Genomic DNA, 21,751 nt, shown 5'->3' on the forward strand with positions numbered 1-21,751 from the left:
CATTAAGTCCATTTTACCTGCTGGGCATCAGTGCATTCAGTTGAATTTTGAATAACTTTTATCATAGGGTTCCAAGCAGGATCTGGGTTGTGAAGTCCATTAAACAGAGGGCCTCCTGGAACATCAGCAAGCTGAGGATGGGAGGGTATTATGGTGCCGCCATACATGGAAATTGGTAGACCCTAAAACAGCAGAAAGGTGTAATCATGAAGTGATTGTAAATGATGATTCCACAATACCAGCATAGATTCTTATTTCCCTTCATTCAAAGAACTCCAGAGTATCCTGTAAGTATAGCAACACTGTACAGTCTTGGGAAACCAAAAGTGGTTATTTGTGTCAGCAACATTTTTCAATGAGAACAGAAAAACAAAACAAAACAACTAAATCCAATATCAAATCATCAGGAAATTCCCAATACTTGATGGACACATATAATACCCTCAACTTTCCATATTTAGGATTTACTAATAAGCTTCTGCCAAGAAAAGGGGAATTCTACATGATTGCTTGCAGCCACAATCTGGCTTTATGGCAGCCTGGAAGCTCTCAGAGGAGACAAGAGGGCAATGGGGAGCTCACAGCCAGCTTTTCAGAGAGGAAGAGGCTTCTCTCTAAGCTGTGGCAGCCAAATGCAAAGCAGCAAAACCCAAATCTCTCAGGTTTTGGAGGGAAGACGGGGGCTTCTTCAGGATAGTTTGAGGACAAACTAATGTAAACAACATAATCCACTTTTGAAACTGGATAAAAGATCTGGCAAAGTCATAGAAACAAACTAGTTATACCAAAAGGGAGAATTATTTCAGTACAAATTCCTCCTTAACATGTGACTACATTAGCTGGCAATGTGTTAAACAAGTTACAATGATGTTTGTCAGCTCACTTTAGAAAAATCCACAAAACTGCTTACCATAGGCTGATGAAAAATGTTAGAGGGGGCTACCATTCCAGAATCATCTCTCTCCATTGGTTGATGCTGAGAGAATGTGCTTGGGTCTGATAATTGTTGATGCATTGGATGGTTCCCTATCACAGACTGTGACCAACCTGATAAGCCTTCTAGAAAGAAGAAATGAGATCAAGGTTAGATATTTATTTGGAATAAAATAAAACATTACCACTGGATTTTTTCATACTAAATTTAATCAAAAGCATTCCTTTGAGAAGCTCAGGACACATTCATGAAAATCTTTGCAAACCAAAATACAAGTTCCTGGAAAACTGGGTGGAGTACTCTGAATACCCCAAACACTCTACCTGTCCTGCAAAAGATTAAGTGCTCTCTGAAAGAAATCAAATGATTGTCCTATTCTATAATGAAAAGCTTAAGAAGGAAAGGAAGTATGCTTTGAATCTTTTACTTCTAATCAAGTCTGTATTTATTATTTTATATATATTACTATCATACATATTACATCTATTATTATGTATACTCCAAACTAACATTCCAGACTTTGAGACTGGACTGAACTCCTCAAAGGTTTAAACAACCTTACTGGTTAAGTGCAGGAACTAAGTTTAAATGGCAAAATCCCACAACTTACTCGAGATATCCCTCCAGACAGAGGACGCTGTAACTGTACCTGACACGGCATTGACGCCAAATGACCAGATTCCACTGTGTCCAACAGGAGCAACAAAACTGGTCCCCACAGGGGCTTGTGCAACAGACCCTCCTTGCCGAATCCGGGCTAGTCTCTCTGTTCCAATGGGGGGAGGTATCTTTCGATCCTGACTGGCACTGCCTCCTTTCGGTTGGCCCAATGTTGGTGGGGCAGAAGTGGCTGAAAGAGGTGAAGATGATCCCGAAGAAACAGATGGAATAGGAGAGTCACCTGGTGGCAAAATATTTCTCTATTGTTTTATTACATATAAAAACTAATTATAAGAATATGAGAAACCTTGTTGGAAAGATCTGTTCCACAACATAGGTTCTGGAAAAAAATTTTCATTTTACAAGATCATTCAAATGAAAATATACAGGGACTTCCCTGGTGGAGCAGTGGTTAAGACTCCATGCTCCCAATGCAGGGGGCCCAGGTTCGATTCCTGCTCAGAGAACTAGATCCCACATGCATGCCATACCTAAGAGTTTGCATGCCACAACTAAGGAGCCCACCTCCTGCAACTAAGACCTGGTACAACCAAATATATAAGTAAATTAAAAAAAATATATATAAGTTCTATAAATATTATCCTATACTACTTCTGCCTGTAGTAAGTATAAACAAATAGTCTAAATATATAGTAAGTACAGACTAGTCTAAAGAATTTTTTCAAATTGAACTGAACAAGGCTAGAAAGGAAGAAGGTCGTATTCATTCTTATTGTAGTTCTGCTGGCTTGTGTGATCTTAGTTTCCCCACCAGGGTTTGAACGTGGGCCCAAGGCAGTGAAAGCGCAGAGTCCTAACCACTGGACCACCAGGGAATTCCCCTTACTGTAGTTCTAAAAAATCTTCTCAAAACATATATTGTCACATTTTAAATTAACTTAAATGTGGCTATGTTTGCACGGTAACTATCATATTATCTGGAAAATAGCTGCTGGTCCTCTGTAATTATTAGCTGTTTTCTTTTTTCTCTTTCTACAGCCTCTTATTTTTCCCCATAAGGAAGGAAGGTTAAATGTTAGTGAAGCATTGTAGGATTTAATTCACAGCTTTGTTTCTTAATGGGACTCTCAGGTAATATGGGTAGTTTTCCTTGTCAAAGGACCAATACTCACTGACTTTCTCATGATGCTCATTTAAAAAAAATCAAATCCTGTTCAAATCCTTTTAGAACTTCATCTGTTCTAAATATTGAAATAAGTCAGAACAGAGGAATATTTTCACTTATAAATGGCAATCATACAGTTTCCTCAAATGTAAAAATAAATGAGGAATCATACCAAACTGACCAGATACTTAAATTCAACTTCTTTTCAGACCTAAGAAATTATTTCACAATACTGTCCCCAAAGGGTCTTATAAAACTACTTGTAGTGCCTCTTCTTTTTTTTTTTTTTTTGCTGTACGCGGGCCTCTCACTGTTGTGGCCTCTCCCATTGCGGAGCACAGGCTCTGGACGTGCAGGCTCAGCAGCCATGGCTCACGGGCCCAGCCGCTCCGCGGCATGTGGGATCTTCCCAGACCGGGGCACGAACTCGTGTCCCCTGCATCGGCAGGCGGACTCTCAACCACTGCGCCACCAGGGAAGCCCAGTGCCTCTTTTCTTGATCCAAGTCTCAGTGTAATCTCAATTCTGGCTTGGAAGAATAGCCTGACCCTTCTCAAGTTTTCTATCCTATAAATGACTGATAATTTTTGACATGACTGCAATACAAACCTTGGGTATTCGCATACAATTTAGATTACTAAAGTTACAATATAGCGTTCCCTGAAACAAATGGTTTAATAACTTATTCAAGACTGTTTGGGAAGAGTTCCTCCAGGATTCCTACATGAGTTTGAGGCGCTTGTCCAAGGGTGGGGAGAAAAATGTTGTCTGTTGAAACTGGGAGTCCCAACGGGAGCTGGCCCTTGCAGGAAAACCCGAGTTCCTGGTATGCCGGAAAAACTTGTCAGAGGAGCAGAAGAGGAAGATTGGGAGCTGCCTGATGGGTCAATGGATGGTAACCCTGAAATAAAAACAGGTCCAAGACATCAAATTAGCCAAGGCTTTAAAAATGAATGTCCAAAGCTTACCTAATTCCTCTTTAAAAAAGAAGAAAGAATTATTTTGTGGATCACAGCAATAAGAATCCATTTATATCATACTGTATGTCCCCAAACTATTTTTTTCTTACAGTTCAGAAGAATATCACCAAGCAGGACTAAATATAGAAATGTGAGCCCAATGTTTAGGAATGGCAGTCACCTGGAGTATGTTCTAGATAAATCTCAAAGCTTTCATTGGAGGGGACATGAAATAAGAGCATGTTGTGTTACCCATCACTTAGAAATACAGCTGTTCATCTATATAACTATAGTCATTTCCTGTGCAAGATGAGTAACAAAACCTACCAATGTTTGCTTCCTAACATGGAAGGAAAGCATACTATTCAACTAAAGATAATTTCAGTATTCCATCTGATTAAAAAAAAAAAATCAACAGCTGCAAACTACATCAAAGTTTCTATCTAGTTTGCATGAGTCTGAATTTAGCAGTATTCTCAAATTCCATTTCTTTCTCTGGAGAACATTTTAGGGAAAGAGGTCAAGGATCTGGAAAAGGATTATAGGTACTCATTTCAGAAAAAAGTAGTTAATATCAACATAAAAAATTCAAAACTTTTCAAGCAGGTCTTATTCATCTATAAAGTATATAATTCAAAGGCTTTTAGTATATTCACAGGGTTGTACAACCATCACCACAATCAATTTTAGAACATTTCTGTCTACCCTAAAAGAATCTCTGTATGCATTATCTGTCACTCTCCATCCTCCTTTACCCCATATCTGAACCTCTAAGCAACCACTAATATATTTTCTGTCTCTCTAGATTTGCCTATTCTGGAAATTTTATATAAAAAGAATTATATAATATGTGGTCTTTTGTGACTGGCTTCTTTCACTCAGCAAAATGTTTTCAGTTTACCCATGTTGTAGCACAAATGAGTACTTTATTTCTTTCATTGTATCTCATAATATAGAATATACATTATACTAAGAATAATATCTTATACAGATATACCACATTTTGTTTTTCCATTCATCAGCTGATGGACATTGGACTGTTTCCACATTTTGGCTCTTAGGAATCGTGTTGCTATGAACATTTATGTACCAGTCTTTGTGTAGACACATGTTTTCTCTTGGATATACCTAGGAACAGAATTACTGGATCATATGGTAACTCTTTTTAACTTTTTGAGGAACTGTTGAACTGTTTTTCCAAATGATGTACCATTTTAAGTTTCTACCAGCAGTGTTTGAAGGTTCCAGTTTCTCCACATGCTTTCCCGTCTTTTTAAGTATCACTATTTCTTACCTGCAAACTAGGAAAACTAAACTATATCCATGAAAGAAGAGCATCAACAAAAGAAACCACCCAGGCAGTTAAGAAATGAAGCCAAGCTTAATCAATTCTGGACCCTGGAAGGAAGGTCAAGGATTAATGCTTGCTTTTTTAAAAAATTATTTTTTAACTAGTAATAAATAATTTTGATGTTATAGATCTGAATAATTCAGGTTCCCAAACCTTGTTTGCTACCAAACTAGATGGATGATTTCCTTGACTTTCTTTTCTCCAGCCATTCATAATCTGCACATCTTCTGGGATATAGAATGTGGAGTGCAAAGAGCTCAAACACTGGAATATGAGAGATCTGAAGTCCCACTCTAGCTAAGGCACTCTAAATTCACGTATTAGTTAGTGCCAATCAAGTCAAGGATTAATTAAAAAATTAATTTTTACCACAGTCTGAGCACTGGCAATGAGCTCTTCTTTCATTCTAGGGCCTCTGAAAACCTTTTTATTAGTCTGCCAAAATGAAAAGTTAAAATAGATACCTATTTATAGAAAAGAAGAAAAAAAATCCAAGAGAATATTTTGGACCACAGACTGTCTTATGCAAGCTTTATTTCTATTCAAAAGATGATGTAACAGCTATGTTTTCCTGAAAAGATAAGTAAATGGAAACATATCTGATAGAAAAGCTAAGGCTATGCCATATCCATAAACTCACAAATTTTAAACAACCTAGATCAGTTTATAATTAGCAAAAAGGAAAGATGGGCTATGGGACAGTTTTTCAACTGGAAGAAAAATGCTAAGTGGCACTAGTTCTTATTACCCCCATTCTAGGTCAGCCACAATTTCTAATTTGTTTTTCAGAATAGAGCAAAGAGATTGGACTAAAATTTGGCCCTTAGACTCTGGAAAATAGATTCTGGTTTTCCAAATATCTCCAAGCCACCACTAGCCTCTTATCTTTCTAAATCTTTCTTATACTGCCTCAGCAGCTAATTTCTAATTTCAAAGAACAAACAGCTGATTCAAAATGTTTTTTTTTTTTGGTTAAATATGAGCCTATACATGACTGGATCTCTTCAAATAGCTCCATCTAATATAAATAATATAGAGTTATGACATCATTTAATATTCATTCTGAGCACCCAAGACTGAAAACAAAGAATGTAGATTATGGACTGTAACCTAAACACCTTCGTAACCCAAACTTTTTAATCTCAGAAATGCAGGCAATCACTATGATTTAAAAAATGTCTGTAAATTTGGAATGCTTGAAGCATCCTATGAGTCCTTTTTTATTAATATCATCTTATACCAATTCTCAGAAAATGGACTGACACAAGGTATAACTTCCTTGAAATAAGGTGCAGAGAGATCATAAAAGACAATATAAAGCAGCTCATATGTGAGTGACTTACCTACATTTTGGCCACTCAATCAGCAGTCATTAAGGGGTCTTTACTATTTATGACACACCTTCATTTCTTTAAAAGATCATGCAATATTATGTACAAAATAAATGCTTTATTACTTTGGAAGGTTAGATTATGTTGTTAAAGCCCCAAACTGTGAGGTAATGATAGTTATAATAACTTACCAACTGGACTAGTAGAAACTCGCTGGGAAGGTGATCTGAAGCCAGGTGCCTTGGAGTTGTCAGGGTGCACGTTTTCCAAGTGTCCAAGTACAGAGTTACCCAGGAACGCTGACTGAACAGTGAAAGAGGCATCTGCAGTAACTCGTGAGGACAGTGGACCATCTCCCCAACCCTGGTTAGCTGGCACCTGACTGCTGTCAAAAAGACTACTGAAGTGATTGAAAAGTGTGGCTGGGCCAAACGTAGGTGGCAAAGATTTATTTGCTGGGTTAATGTGCATCTGAGAACCATTCATAATGTTCATGGCTGAAGAAAGCTGCACTGCAGCTGGTGGGCCTTGAGGTGGTGTTAAAGGAACTGGATTTGTCACAAAAATAGACTGGGGATCCTGGTGTATAGTTGCATTTGGTACCACCGAGTAAAAAGAACTTCTGGGTTGCATTCGATGAGAAACTCGAGGTGCTGGTACAGCTAACTGAGGTAAATTACTGGTATCCTGATTATCAGCAGCAACCAATCTAGGTGATGCCAAAGTCAATGGAGCAGGTTCTGAATTAGATGCAAAAGGCATTGACATAGGACTTAAATCAGACACACTGGATGGCTGTGTTTCCTCCTGTGTGTTATTGGAGGGAGGAGTGGGACTACCAGATGGGTGAGTTTCTGGAGCTCCTGGGGTGTTGCTGGCAGAGCTACTGCAGCTGTTGGCAGTTGAAGAGGGGGTACACAGGTTTGCCATGGACTGGTCCTGTGTGGACACTTTCTCTTTGGGGGCTGGCATGGCAGAGAAAGACTCCGTCTTTTGTGAAGAAAGCTGTGCTTGAGGAGTACTTGCAGGCAGAAATGTGGTGGGAACTTGCCCACTAGTGATAGGTGCAGAGGAGACAGAAGGCAGGGAACTACAAGTGCTTGTCACAGAGGAAATCACTGCTGCTGGAGGACTTGTCTTAGGCACACAGGCAAACAACTGCTTTCTGACTGATGAAGGAGTCCGGGTATTAGTCACACACAGTTGCTGACTGGCAGCAACTACAGAAGAGACAGTGATAGGACAACTGGCAGTAGCTAGTCCAGCAGACTCTGAGGGTAAAACAGTCCCGTTCTGGTTAGGTAGACGGCCTGTATTATTATGCTTTGGAGAGCTATTTGTGTTGCCAGGATTCACAGGTCTCACTGGGAATGGTCCCCAAGTGTTAGGAGAAGGTGAAAATGTTCCTCCAAACTGGGCCATGGGTAAACGAGGATGCCGAATCTGTTGCATAGTTTGAGCAGCCAGCAGGGCAAAATGAGGGTGAGGATAAGCTAAGGGTAGAGAAACTGGGAAAGAAGAACGTACATTTGCTGGAACGTTCTTATTAAGTTTATTAGTGGGCTGGAACGTAGATAATGTTGTTGCCTGTGAAGTTACAAGACTTGGAGCACCCAAGGGAAATGCATTTTTACTGGAAGCTGCTGTGGTGCCTACTCCAGATGAGAAGTTTGCATGGATGGCTTTGGTGCTGGCAGGTGTTCTGATATGGTTTTTAGGAATCAAGTCTTCCAGTTCCTTAGCAGGATCTTGAATAAGTGCATTGATAAGTTGAACTGCATATCTTGTTGATTCTGTACCACCCCTGGGGAGAAAACAAACAAAAAACAGAACAAGATCAAAAATATACAAAACTAGGTAATCTGTATCATGAAACAGAATTCTTGATTGTACCATACCTAACAAAAATGTACTTCTAATAAAATTTAATTTCCTCATAGAACTAACGATATGTATATCTCACAATTACCTTATTGTGATCATTCTCTCGCCATTCTTATCTTTTTGTTTATCCACATCAATATGGGCACCAGTAACATCTTGTATTGCAGTGATGTTGCATCCTCCTCTTCCCATTATCCTGGAAACCACTGAGGCTGGAACAGACAATTTCTTTGACCTACAAAATGAAGACCACACATAAGCTTATGAAATCAAAAGGTCTATTAAAAAAGATGTCTCGGGCTTTCCTGGTGGCCCAGTGGTTGGGAATCCGCCTGCCAATGCAGGGGATATGGGTTCAATCCCTGGCCTGGGAGGATCCCACATGCCACGGAGCAACTAAGCCTGCGTGCCACAACTACTGAAGCCCACGCGCCTAGAGCCCGTGCTCGGCAGCACAAGAAGCCACCGCAGTGAGAAGCCCATGCACCACAGGGAGGAGTGGCCCCTGCTCGCCGCAACTAGAGAGAGCCCGCGCACAGCAACAAAGACCCAACGCAGCCAAAAATAAATTAATTAAAAAAAAAAAAGATGTCTCAGTAAGTATGTTCATGAACATTTGTAGAATAGTATTTCTCAAACCTTAAAGAGGAAATTACTAGAAGTTTTTATTTTAGAAACTGACCTCTTATTATATTGAATTTAATTTAGTGAAGGTAAAAAACACACTGCCATTTAAAAAAATTATATTTAAGTCACTCATGATCTCAGCATTCAAATCTGCATAAACTATCACATGTTAACTAAACTGCAATGATCATATATTGATACTTTCAAAATTAAAATAATGCATACCACATTGTTAAACTCCATACTGAAAATGAATAAAGGCAGCTTATCAGTGTCAACAACTTTACTTAGCAATAAAAAATAAAGCCTCAGATTTGTACATAAAAAGCAATCCACAAGTGGAGCCTGGGACTTCCACTTGTGTGAGAAAACACCAGAGGCTGATTTTGGGATCTGACAAGATGGCCTGGGTGTCCTGCAGGATTATCACGGAAACCCAGTGTTTGCTGGCAGAACCAAATGAGAGCAACACCCATTATTTTCATGTGGTCACTGCTGACTGCCAGGATTCCCTCCTAGGGAGGGACCCTCAAACTTTGAACTATACCTTCCACAAGAATACCCAATTGTAGACTCTAAAATACATTTCATGATCAAAATTTAATATCCTAATGTAGACAAACTGGGAAGAAAATATGTAGCTATTTTGAAAGCTAGAGCATAGACTAGGCCATGAATAATACTTAAATCAATCTGATCATCAAGTGTGCATCACTTCTGTTCTGCCAAGACTTCTTCCTTTTTTGTTTGCTTTTAATGGACACAAAGTCTTAGAAAAATTACAGAATAAAAACTCAGACATCTTAGTCCTTTGGTGATTAAGTGCACATTAGCAAACCTATGTCTTATTCTGATTCCCTGTTGTAAAGCATGAGCAGAGGCTAGAATTACCTTCTGGATTGTGTGAAACATTTAAAAGCAATGGCTCCTGTCTGCTTTTATTCATTTCCCCCATCATGGTTTAAGTATAAAGCAGTGTGAATGAAGGGAGTTGTCAAAGTTAGCTGCAGGGGTGTTGGTACTTGTATTTATTTATTTTTTTTGAGGGAGAAGGTAGTTTTAATTTTATGGGCTCCCCCCCACTCTTTATGGTGATCTAACTGCATTGGTTAAAAGCAGATATAGATTCTCTAGCGAAGTCTAACTTTATTTAAATGCTGTAGATGGACAAACTTGTCTGAATCAAAATGGGACCATTAAACAAACATCATAGCCTTCACAAATAGCATTATGACTTTGCTGTCAATTGAATCTTCCCCTTAAGCCTGTGACCTTTTTGTATGGTTTGTCTGTAAACTGTATGTCTTATGTTTTAATAAAATATTTTTTGTTATTCTAAAGCCAACATTTCTTGTATCATATAAAATATGCATACAAAATTTACATACTGTTTCTAATTTTGCTTTAGCCTACTCTGGATGTAGTATGGCATTGCAATTGAATATAATAACCACATTCAAATTACTAATTAATTAACTGGATAACCATCTCACAAGAGGAGAAAAGTTAAAAAGACGAGACTAATACTACTTACCTTCGAACAACTTCTTTCCACCCTTCCTCTCTTTTTTGCCCCCTTTTAGGGCTAGTCAGATTCAGCTTTATGTTTGAAGAGCTTAATGGCAACGACACTGACTTGTACGTTGTTGATAAGGAATTAGGATTCACTTCACCTTCAAGTCTGAGAAGAGAAATATCAAGGCCAATAAATGATAAATTTTAAGATAGAAACTCAAGAGATTTGCTGAAGTATCTGAATTAAAATTTGGCACACCAGGGCTTCCCTGGTGGCGCAGTGGTTAAGAATCCACCTGCCAATGCAGGGACACGGGTTTGAGCCCTGGGCCGGGAAGATCCCACATGCCGTGGAGCAACTAAGCCTGCTCACCACAACTACTGAGCCTGCGCTCTAGAGCCCGCGAGCCACAACTACTGAGCCCACGTGTCTAGAGCCCGTGCCCTGCAACAGGAGAAGCCACTGCAATGAGAAGCCCGCGCACCGCAACAAAGAGTAGCCCCCGCTCGCCACAACTAGAGAAAGCCCGCGTGCAGCAACCAAAACCCAATGCAGCCAAAATTAAATAAATAAATTTATATAAAAAAACCCAAAAACCTTGGTAAAAAAAAATTTGGCATATCAAATTATTAACAATTCAGAAAAATAGAAATAGGGCAAAGAGTCCATTATTTATTTTAGTATTAAAATGGATTCAGAAGCCAAAAGAACTATATATAATCAATAAAAATGACATAGTTAAAATCAAGGAACGCTAATATTTTCAGCTTCAAAGTTGAATGTTAAAAGTTCTAACAATTTCATTGCATAACTAGCACATGATAAGGAGGACACTGGTGAATTTCAGTTTTAAATGCTGAAGACAGGTAATGTGGTAGACTTCAATTGTTCAATACAACTTATGTTACTTCAAGTTCTTGTGCCAGGCATGAAAAAGGAAAGGTAGGTGCAGAGTTAACAAGTCAGAAAATTTTACCGTGTCTGAGTTTTGGAAGCAGCAGTACTTGTCTTTTCTTCTTGGGAATGGAGTAGCAGTGAGGGGTATCTCCTATCACTAGAGGAATTCACATCCATAGTGAAATTTAACTCTTGGCTTTTACCACCACTACTACTCTCACTGTTGCAATCTGTGCTGTCCAAGTTATCTGAATCACTATTCCCACCTGCACCGCCACCTCTGGGTTCTCCATTTATTTTATTCTTATCTGCCTTTTGCTGTGCTAAGGATATATGTTGTTCTGGTAATATTAAATGTGCAGTGGGAGGGGTCTCTTTTGTTTTGTTCTTCTTATTTTTCCGATTGGTGCTGGGAGTTGTCACAACATTGGCCCTTTTTTTCCCAAACACATTTGTGAATGTTGCAGATGTTGCAGAGATTCCGATTGTGGTGGTGGTGGTCGCACTAGGAGGTTCTATGGGAACTTCTTGCTCCACTGAAATTATGAAAAAGGATAAAAATCACACTGAGAGCCACAGATCTCAAAACAAATTGTGACAGAATATACCTAATAATTCATAATAATTCAGACCCTTAGGTCATATTTTCCTTTTACCAGTATTCACTAGTAAATAAAGAAATCTTTACTGTTGTGAGAATATACTATATCATATTTTGATGTCTAACTTGGTATAAAACATTAACATTCTTAAGATCTGAAATGCTAGTCTCATAAACTAAACAAAAATCACAATATAGTTTGAATTTAAGAAATTTTTCAAATAGCATTTTAGAATTAGAAGTCAAATAGAGCAAAATTATTTGCCTACTACAACCACTGCCAGACTGTACAATAAACAACTCTGAGAGTAATGGACCTCAACCCTATAGAGCTTCAAGACTGAACCTTAGTTAAAAATTTATTGAGGAAATGAACCTCTTCCCAGTTTCCAACTGGGGAAGGAGAGGGTAGAGAAGAACCTGAAGAAAAGCTGGCAAACCTCTTACTGTATCACTTTTAGGACATACATAATGTTTTTACAGGGGAACTTAAGTTACAACTGAATGTCTTCAAATTATGTGCTTGCCTTCCCCCTTCAGTTTCTCTGTGTCACTTTACAATGTAAAATATTTAGAAGTATTTACTATGGAAGTCAACTGTCTATTTCAGCTTAAAGTAACTGAATATTTAACTAGAATTAGTTTTGAGAGTTTTGAGAGCAAAGAGCACTCAAAATGAAGTTGATAAACACAGAAGAATTTTATCACTAATTCAGATGGTTCATTTCTCACCATCTTCATCATTCTCCTCTTCATCTTCATCCTCTGGTAGTTCTGAATTCTCCTTAGGTTTGTTTTCCTCATCTTCTTCCTGCTTCCTTTTCTGCTCCTCTTTTTTCTTTTTTCTCTTTTCTTTTCTTTTCTCTCTTTTAGCTGCAAGAGCCTGCTTTCTGCTCTCCTCTCTTGACTGCAAATAAAGTAGGTATCTCATTTTATCAATAAGGCAGTAATTTAAAATAAATAATGAAATGATATTTTTGTTTATGATACATGGGGTTTCCCATAGATGTCAGTCTTAACACACATTTATAAAAGCAACAAAAGAAGAAATAGATAAGCTGGACATAATCAAAATTAAAAGTTTTTGTGCTTCAAAGGGATCATCAATAAAGTGAAAAGACAACCCATAAAACGGTGAAAAATTTTTGCTTATCTGGTAAGGGCTTGTATCAAGAATTTATAAAGAACTCGTTAACTCAATAATGAAAAGACAAATAACTCAATTAAAAAATGGGCAAAGGATCTGAACAGACGTTTCTCCAAACATATACAAATGGCCAATAAACACATGAAGAGATAGATGCTCAATATCACAAGCCATCAGGGAAAAGCAAATCAAATCAAAATGATACCCACTTCACTGTCACTAGGATGCCTATAATCAACAAAAAGACAGATAAAACAAATCATGGTGAGGATATGAAGAAATCGAAGCCTTCATATACTGCTGGTAGGATCATAAAATGGTGCCGCTACCTTGGAAAACAATCTAGAAGTTTCTCAAATGGTTAAACACAGAACTGCCATATGATCTAGCAATTCCATTCCTAGATATATACCCAATGAAAACATATTCATACAAAAACTTGTACACCATGCTTGCTTCAGCACCATATATACTAAAAAAATTGAAATAACACAGAGAAGATTAGCAGGGCTCCTGCATAAGGATAAAACACAAATTCATGAAGCATTCCAAGTTAAAACAAACAAAAAACTTGTATACCTATGAAATAGAAACAACCTAAATGTCCATCAACTAATAAATGGGTAAACAAAATGTGGTATATCTATATAATGGGATATTATGCAGCAGTAAAAAAATAAATAAATGAAGTACTGATACATGCTACAACATGGATGAACCTTGAAAACACTATGAATTGCAAGAAGCCAGTCACAGAGGACCAAATACTGTCTGATTCCATTTATATGAAATGTCCAGAATAAGCAAAACCATAGATTTATGTGGCATTTGTTTGACTGAAATGCAGCTATTGCTGGAAAGGGTGTGGAGAAAAGGGAACCCTCTCGCACTGCTGGTGGAAATGTAAATTGATATAGCCACTATGGAGAACAGTATGGAGGTTCCTTAAAAAACTAAAAATACAACTACCATACGACCCAGCAATCTCACTACGGGGCATATACCCTGAAAAAACCATAATTCAAAAAGGGTCATGTACCACAATGTTCATTGTGGCTCTATTTACAATAGCCAGGACATGGAATCAACCTAAATGCCCATTGACAGATGAATGGATAAAGAAGATGTGGCACATATATACAATGGAATATTACTCAGTCATAAAAAGAAATGAAATTGAGTTACTTGTAGTGAGGTGGATGGACCTAGAGACTGTAATACAGAGTGAAGGAAGTCAGAAAGAGAAAAACAAATACCGTATGCTAACACATATATATGGAATCTAAAAAAAAAAAAAAAAGGTTCTGAAGAACCTAGGGGCAGGACAGGAATAAAGACTTAGACATAGAGAATGGACATGAGGATGGGGGAGGGGGAAGGGTAAACTGGGACAAGTGAGAGAGTGGCATGGACATATATACACTACCAAATGTAAAACAGATAGCTAGTGGGAAGCAGCCACATAGCACAGGGAGATCAGCTCGATGCTTTGTGTCCACCTAGACGGGTGGGATAGGGAGGGTGGGAGGGACAAGCAAGAGGGAGGAGATATGGGGATATATGTATATATCACTTTGTTATACAGCAGAAACTAACACACCACTATAAAGCAATTATACTCCAATAAAGATGTTAAAAAAATAAAATAAAATGCAGCTATTATGCTTTTATAAGGTATTAACAAATTTCACTATGAAAATATCCACAGGAGGCCATTATAGAAATTACTTTCGCCTTACTTTATAGTTTTGCTTTGCTTAGTACTAGAAAATATATTTTTTTCAGACAGGGGAACATGGTAATGGTCACCTCACATCATAATGAAAACTCAAAACAAACAGAAAACACATCAAATTACTCATATTTGTGTGGAAATTATCTAAAAAAGGTTCACCATAAGAATCTGTCAATGAAGTCCAGTTGTCCTGGTAATTAAGTAAAGCATTTTCCTCAAAACTATAATTTACCATTCTGAGTCATAAGTTACTCTTTGACATTTTTACTTATCTAATCAGGCATCGGCAAACTATGGCCTGAATGTTAAGACTTTTACATTTTAAATGGTTGAAAAAATAAAAAGAAGAATATTTTGTGACATGAAAATATTATGAAATTAAAATTTTGATGTCCATAAATAAAGTTCTATTGGAACACATTCATTTAGGCATTGTCTATGGGTGCTTTCGTGCTATAACAGCAGAGTCAAGGAGTTATGACAGAGATCGTATGGGCCTACAAAGCCTAAAATATTTACTCTTCAGCATTTCATAGAAAAAGTCTGTTGGGAATTCCCTGGTGGTCCAGTGGTTAGGACTCTGCGTTCTCACTGCCAAGGGCCTGGGTTCAGTCCCTGGTCGGGGAACTAAGATCCCACAACCACGAGGCGAAACCAAAAAAATTTAAAAATTAAAATTAAAAAAATAAAGAATAAAAAAATAAAAAGTTGGGTTTCCCTGGTGGTGCAGTGGTTGAGAGTCCGCCTGCCAATGCAGGGGACGCGGGTTCGTGCCCTGGTCCGGGAAGATCCCACATGCCGCGGAGCGGCTAGGCCCGTGAGCCATGGCCACTGAGCCTGCGCGTCCAGAGCCTGTGCTCCACAACGGGAGAGGCCACAGCAGTGAGAGGCCCGCGTACCACAAAAAAAATAAAAAAGTCTGTCAACCCCCTATGTAAATGAGAAAGGGGCTGAGCATTAAGAGAAAAAGTAATTGTTAACTGAATATGCAGTTTCATCACTCGGTTGGCATAAGAGCAAAACGGCTGTTTAAGGAATTGCTGACCATATCCCTGGGTAGTTACACAAAAATAAAAATTATAGAACACAGGAGGGACCTTAGTAGTCATCAAACTTCAAACTTCATTTTAAAATGAATATTAGTTTCCCCCTTCTGATTTTAACTGTAATCAAGTTTATCATGGAGGTATTAAATTTATTTAATTTCCTAATGATAAAACTTTAAGGTTTATACCCTTCCCCCTGTTATAAGCAATTTAACGGTGAATGTCCTTTTGTATGTTCACATCTTTGAGCATTTATCAAAGTATTTACCTTAGGCTAAATTTCTAGAAGAGGAGTGACTGGAGTAGGTATGCACCCTTTTTAATTTAATGCATTTGTCAAATCATCTCCATTAATCCTTATACTAATTTATACCATACATCAAAAATCATACTAGAAGGCTAATTTCTGCATACCCTAGCCATCAATATCTATTACCAAACCTTTAAATTTTAAGTTTTCCTAATCTGGTAAAAGAAATTTAAATCACTCTTTCACTGTGCATTTCTTTGTTTATTCATGAAGTTGAGCATTCTCCATGTATTTATTGAACATTTATATTTCTTCTGTGAATTGCCCATTTGTGTGATCATTTTTCATTCTGGGCAAGTTATCTTTTTCTCATTGTTTTTTTTTTTTTTTTTTGATGTGACCATTTTTAAAGTCTTTATTGAATTTGTACAATATCGTTTCTGTTTTATATTTTGGTTTTTTGGCCCCGAGGCATGTGGGAGTAGAGGCAAAGTCTTAACCTCTAGACCACCAGGGAAATCCCTTTCTCGTTGATTTGTAAGCAATTTTTTCTTCTGTTTTTAACTTACAAGTTTTGATTTTCTTTAAAATTAAAAATTGATGTCAAAATTTTAGCATCTCTCAAAATGATCTTTTTCCTTCCTTTTATCATCAACAAAATATCTTAATATTAAGCTATCTCCTGCATTTCTATAATAACTCTACTTGATTATGCTATTTATTCTTTTAATATAATTTCTGGGTTCATAACAACACCCTCCTTTTCCAGGTAAGCACACTAAGCCTCAGAAAAGCGACCTTTTTTTTTTTTTTAACTTTTTCAATTATACTACCACACATCCTAGGAAACTTAGATACTTACTCTTTAATTAAGGATCTAATAAACCACTTATAGCCCATATCTTATAATAAACGAAAGATTTCCAATGTTTAAAAAAATTTCTTCCCAGACTAATATTAAAACCACTTAGGCAGTAATGTTATTCGGAAAATTGTGATCTGCTCAGAAACTAATTCCTCACTTATATGGTTAAAAGTATTTTTTATGTATAGGTCAGAATCAAAAAATTGATGGTAGTTTGATAATCTATTAATCATTTTTTAAAAAGAGATTTTGTTAAGATTATGGTCATATCAGTGGCAAATTTATTCTACTAGATTTTCAACCATTTCTAATAAAGAAAATTATTTTTCCCACTCACCTTTTCCAGATCAAGTTCCTTTAAAAGAATACTTGCATTCTTATTTGCTTCTGCAGCCTGCTGGTCTTTAGCCTTCACAATTGTCTCAACACACTGGTGACATTTTTTCAACAGTTCCTATAGTGGAAAATGGAATTATATAAATATAGGAACACATAAACAGGCCAATAAAACTTGAGCTGATAAGTATACCAAAGTTCAGGGCTTAAAGCCTCAAATTACTGAATATTCACTAAACCAAATTAAACTATCCTTTGAGTCTAATCTTTGATTGAAAAATCAAAATAAGGTACCATTTTCTAAAAAGTTTGTGTTCTTAGAAAATTTTCTAATCAGGCTAATAGTCTAGTAATAAACTTTAGCTGCAGTCACTGTAATTATGGTCCATAATAGGAAGGAAATCTCAAAATAATTTATAAAAAATATACTCATTCTTCATTTGCAAATGGGGAAACTAAAGCATAGAAAAATCAGATGATCAGTCTCATAGAGGATGAAAAGAACGGGCTGCTAACATATACTCTGGCATATAATTCAACAAAGAACAAAAATGTGCTTCAACAGCATATTAAACCTACCTTATCTGTGATTGTTGCTATGTATCTCATGCATTCTATATCAGAAGGGAACTGATTGACCTCTTTCACCAAATACTGAACAACTTTTACATGACCCTGTAAGAAGTATAACAAAAAATACACAAAAGAATACTTTGAAAATTGGCCCATATGCTTAAAAACTTAAGGGTAAAAGGTACAGTAACACTTGAGAGTTTACTAAACTTAAAATTGAAATTATGAAAATAGAAACAGTGTTGAGTTTATAAACAGAAAGCGGTAAGTACAACATGCTGGGAAATATATGGTGGACCAAACGACATTTCTCCTGAATTTAATCTGCCCACATCCCATTGAAAATAGACAAACTTTAAAAAATATATATCTCCTAGAATAAATCGATTAGTAAAATAAAAATTGGTGATGTGAAATGAATCTCAATATAAAAGGGAAATTAGTCCGAAAACAAAGAGGATGTTCTAGATTTCAAAGCATTATTTTGGCTCTATCTTACGAAACTAAACACGGTAGGTTGTCATATTTATCTTGAGTTCTATGACTTGAATCTAGGTAAAACACTTTCTAAATGCCATTATCAGGGGCTGGATGATCTGTAATCAATTATAAGTACGTCTATTTTAACATAACCAAACTTGCATTGTTTCCCCTCCTACTAAAGCTCGTTTAATCTTCAAGAATTAGTCTGATGGGGGGACTTCCCTGGCAGTCCAGTGGTTAAGACTCCACACTTCCACTGCAAGGGGCACGGTTCGATCCCTGGTTGGGGAATTAAGATCCCGTACGCCGCACAGTGTGGCAAAAAAAAAAAAAAATTTGTCTGATGGTGACAAAAATCAGAAAAGTGGCTTCTTCTGGGGCAGGGAATTAACTGAGGATGGGCATGATGAAACTTTCTAGGATTATGGAAGTATTTTATACCTTTATGGAGTGTGGGTTACATAGGTATATGCATTTATCAAAATTCATGTACCTTAGATTTGTGTTTTTACTATATATAAATTATACCTCAATTAAAAGGAAAGAAAAAAATTGAAAAAAAGTAAATATTTAAGATTTTTTTTAAGACTCATAACTTACACTGCTCTCATTCAATAGCTATTTACTGACCATCTAGTATGTGTCAGGCACTGAGCTGAACAACTGGGCACGAACACTGGTGAAAAAGACAGTCATGAATCTTAGCTTTCATAGATCTTGTAGTCTAACTGGGGAGATAGGCATTAAAAAAGTAATGCATGTTTGAATGTATAATTACAAAATGAGATAAGGAAAATAACAGTGAACTATAAAAGAGAACAAGAGAAACTTTTCAGATTGCGAGTTAGAAAAGGACTTTCTGAGAAGTGATATTTAAGGATGAGTAGATATTAAAGGATGAAGAGAAGTGAGCCAGGTGAAGAGCAAGGGAAAGAACATTTCAGGAAAAGAAAACCAGTGAGCAAAGGCCCTCAGGAATTTAAAAATTTAGTGCATTCTAGGCCAGTGGCTGAAGTGTAGTGACCAAAGGGGAAGGGGAGTAGAAATGATTGGTCTGAGGCTGGCATGAGCCATTCATGCAGGGCTTTGTGAGCCACATTAAGTAGTTTACATGTTATCACAATTGCAATGGGAAAGCTCTGTAAAATAGAGCAGATAAGTAAGCCTTAATATATACAGGAGGTATAATAAATTTTTATGAGACTCCACTTGTTTTTGTTCTTTAGGTAGAGAAAACATTCATCTACATATAATATCTGTCCTTAAATCTCACGTTTTATGTACAAAAACATAACAAAACTAGTCAAGACACCAAGTGATTTAACAACCAAGTTGCTTATAGGGAACTACCATATAGCTCTTAGATTTGGCCACAAAGAAAGTGGAAAGACAGCAAAGGTTTGTATATAGAAACAGAGTCGATTCCTCAAGACCAATTTATCTTTCTCACGATTTCAACTTAAAATTTAGTAGTTTTAAACAAATTCTATCCTTTTTCCCCCACATCAAGTTACCTTGCGAAATGCTGACATAAGAGGTGTGATTTTCCGGTTATCTGCTGCATCCACATCAGCACCTGCTTGCACTAGCAATTGCACCACATCAAAATGACCACCATTGGATGCCAACCAAAGTGGTGTGTTTCCCTTCTTGTTACGAACATCAATATGGGCTCCCCTATAAAAATCAAATAATGTTAATATAGTTTGTTTCCTATGAGAAGAGGCTGACTTTTTCTATTTTTCTCTAATTTGTCTTTCATCTTTTATAAAATAGCAAACAAATAATCTGTTCTTTAAAATGTCAATAAAGTAAAACAATTTTATTAACTGTAAAGGCTCTGACAAGTGAAAGGGATCATAGAAATTCTATAAATAAATATAAAATTTACCCACCTATTAATCAGGAGCTCACAAAATTTGTAGTGACCTTTGTCCGCTGCTATTGTTAAAGCAGTATCTCTTGAGGAAGGCACAGGGGGGGCATTGACATCTGCTCCTTTATCTAGGAGAACTCTTCCAACCTCTGCATATCCTCCAGAAGCAGCTTCCATCAAAGGGGTAAGACCAGTCTGTTTAAACCAAAAAATTATGTGAGTAAATTATATTAATTTCTTTAAGGGACTGAAACAATTGACTTATAAGTGTATTCTATTTCTGATTTTCTCTCACAAGAGAGCTAAGCAACATTCACTCTTAAGCTTTACTAAACAGCAAGTGAAAATTGTTAGGTTCAGTTAGACATGCTAGAATGATTTCTCTTACTAGAAAATAAAAAAAAATATGCTAAAAAAATACACAATTTCATGCTAAAAGAATAAACAATTTCATAACTTCTCTACTGTTATAACTTTACATGAGACAATACCTGCTCTGCACAACAAACAGAAATATTAAAACGAATAAAAAGAAAATTAAATATGGCACAATGTTCAATGGGAAAACTTTGTTTAGAATATACTCTATCTTGTTTAGACTATACTCTATCTAAAAAGGCAGTTTGCTAAATAACCCAGGATAAACTCCTTAAATGCTACTCAAACTTGGGTAAAATAGATTAAAATATCATTTTATAAATTTTATGCATGTGTCTTTGCTCATTAGTCTCCAACATTTCACCAGAAGACTTTTCCTACTGGTATCATTACCAAAATAATATGGCTTTCTTTAGGACTTCTAATAGATAAATGGGTCACACGGAATACTTGTAATACAAAAAGTAATCTGTCGTGGTCAGATTAGATTTTAGTTGTCTTAATTGTATAATCTATGCAGCAATTTATTTTTAATAGTCATGATTTTATTTATTTATTTATGGCTGCACTGGGTCTTTTTTTTTTTTTAAACAAATTTATTTATTTATTTTTGGCTGTGTTGGGTCTTCGTTGCTGCACGCGGGCTTTCTCTAGTTGCGGCCAGCGGGGGCTACTGTGGTGTGCAGGCTTCTCATCGCGGTGGCTTCTCTTGTTGCGGAGCACGGACTCTAGGCGCGTGGGCTTCAGTAGTTGTGGCACACAGTCTCGGTAGTTGTGGCTTGTGAGCTCTAGAGCACAGGCTCAGTAGTGTGGTGCACATGTGGGATCTTCCCAGACCAGGGCTTGAACCCGTGTTCCCTGCATTGGCAGGTGGATTCTTAACCACTGTGTCACCAGGGAAGTCCCTGCATTGGGTCTTTGTTGCTGTGCAGGCTTTCTCTAGTTGTGGCGAGTGGGGGCTACTCTTTGTTGCGGTGTACAGGCTTCTTATTGTGGTGGCTTCTCTTGTTGCGGAGAACAGGCTCTAGGCACGTGGGCTTCAGTAGTTGTGGCGCACAGCCTCGGTAGTTGTGGTGCGTGGGCTCAGTAGTTGTGGTGCACAGGCTTAGTTGCTCTGCGGCATGTGGGATCTTCCTGGACCAGGGATCCAACCCATGTCCCCTGCATTGGCAGGTG

General features: G+C 37.2%; 1 protein-coding gene and 1 non-coding gene across 11 annotated transcripts in view; one reads left to right on the forward strand and one right to left on the reverse strand.

Annotated features, from left to right (window-relative positions):
- ANKHD1 (ankyrin repeat and KH domain containing 1) overlaps positions 1 to 21,751 on the reverse strand; it is a 121,897-nt gene that overhangs the window by 8,818 nt on the left and 91,328 nt on the right. For 6 of the 10 annotated variants that reach the window (XM_060008732.1, XM_060008725.1, XM_060008731.1 and 3 more), the window contains 13 exons: positions 20,217 to 20,392; positions 19,836 to 19,998; positions 17,845 to 17,940; positions 17,267 to 17,383; positions 12,619 to 12,793; positions 11,365 to 11,821; positions 10,407 to 10,553; positions 8,331 to 8,480; positions 6,553 to 8,165; positions 3,445 to 3,621; positions 1,584 to 1,835; positions 911 to 1,059; positions 18 to 182 (listed from right to left, as the gene is read on the reverse strand). In XM_060008732.1, coding sequence (XP_059864715.1) covers positions 18 to 182; positions 911 to 1,059; positions 1,584 to 1,835; positions 3,445 to 3,621; positions 6,553 to 8,165; positions 8,331 to 8,480; positions 10,407 to 10,553; positions 11,365 to 11,821; positions 12,619 to 12,793; positions 17,267 to 17,383; positions 17,845 to 17,940; positions 19,836 to 19,998; positions 20,217 to 20,392 — 3,837 coding nt within the window. The remainder of the gene's footprint in view (positions 1 to 17; positions 183 to 910; positions 1,060 to 1,583; positions 1,836 to 3,444; positions 3,622 to 6,552; positions 8,166 to 8,330; positions 8,481 to 10,406; positions 10,554 to 11,364; positions 11,822 to 12,618; positions 12,794 to 17,266; positions 17,384 to 17,844; positions 17,941 to 19,835; positions 19,999 to 20,216; positions 20,393 to 21,751) is intronic. The other 4 variants (XM_060008726.1, XM_060008724.1, XM_060008729.1 and 1 more) reach the window with 2 other exon arrangements.
- LOC132423736 (U6 spliceosomal RNA) lies at positions 13,482 to 13,591 on the forward strand. Its single transcript, XR_009519056.1, has one exon. It is a non-coding gene; the product is annotated as a U6 spliceosomal RNA (small nuclear RNA).

The sequence above is a fragment of the Delphinus delphis genome, chromosome 3, assembly GCF_949987515.2.
Source record: "Delphinus delphis chromosome 3, mDelDel1.2, whole genome shotgun sequence".
Classification (NCBI taxonomy): domain Eukaryota; kingdom Metazoa; phylum Chordata; class Mammalia; order Artiodactyla; family Delphinidae; genus Delphinus; species Delphinus delphis.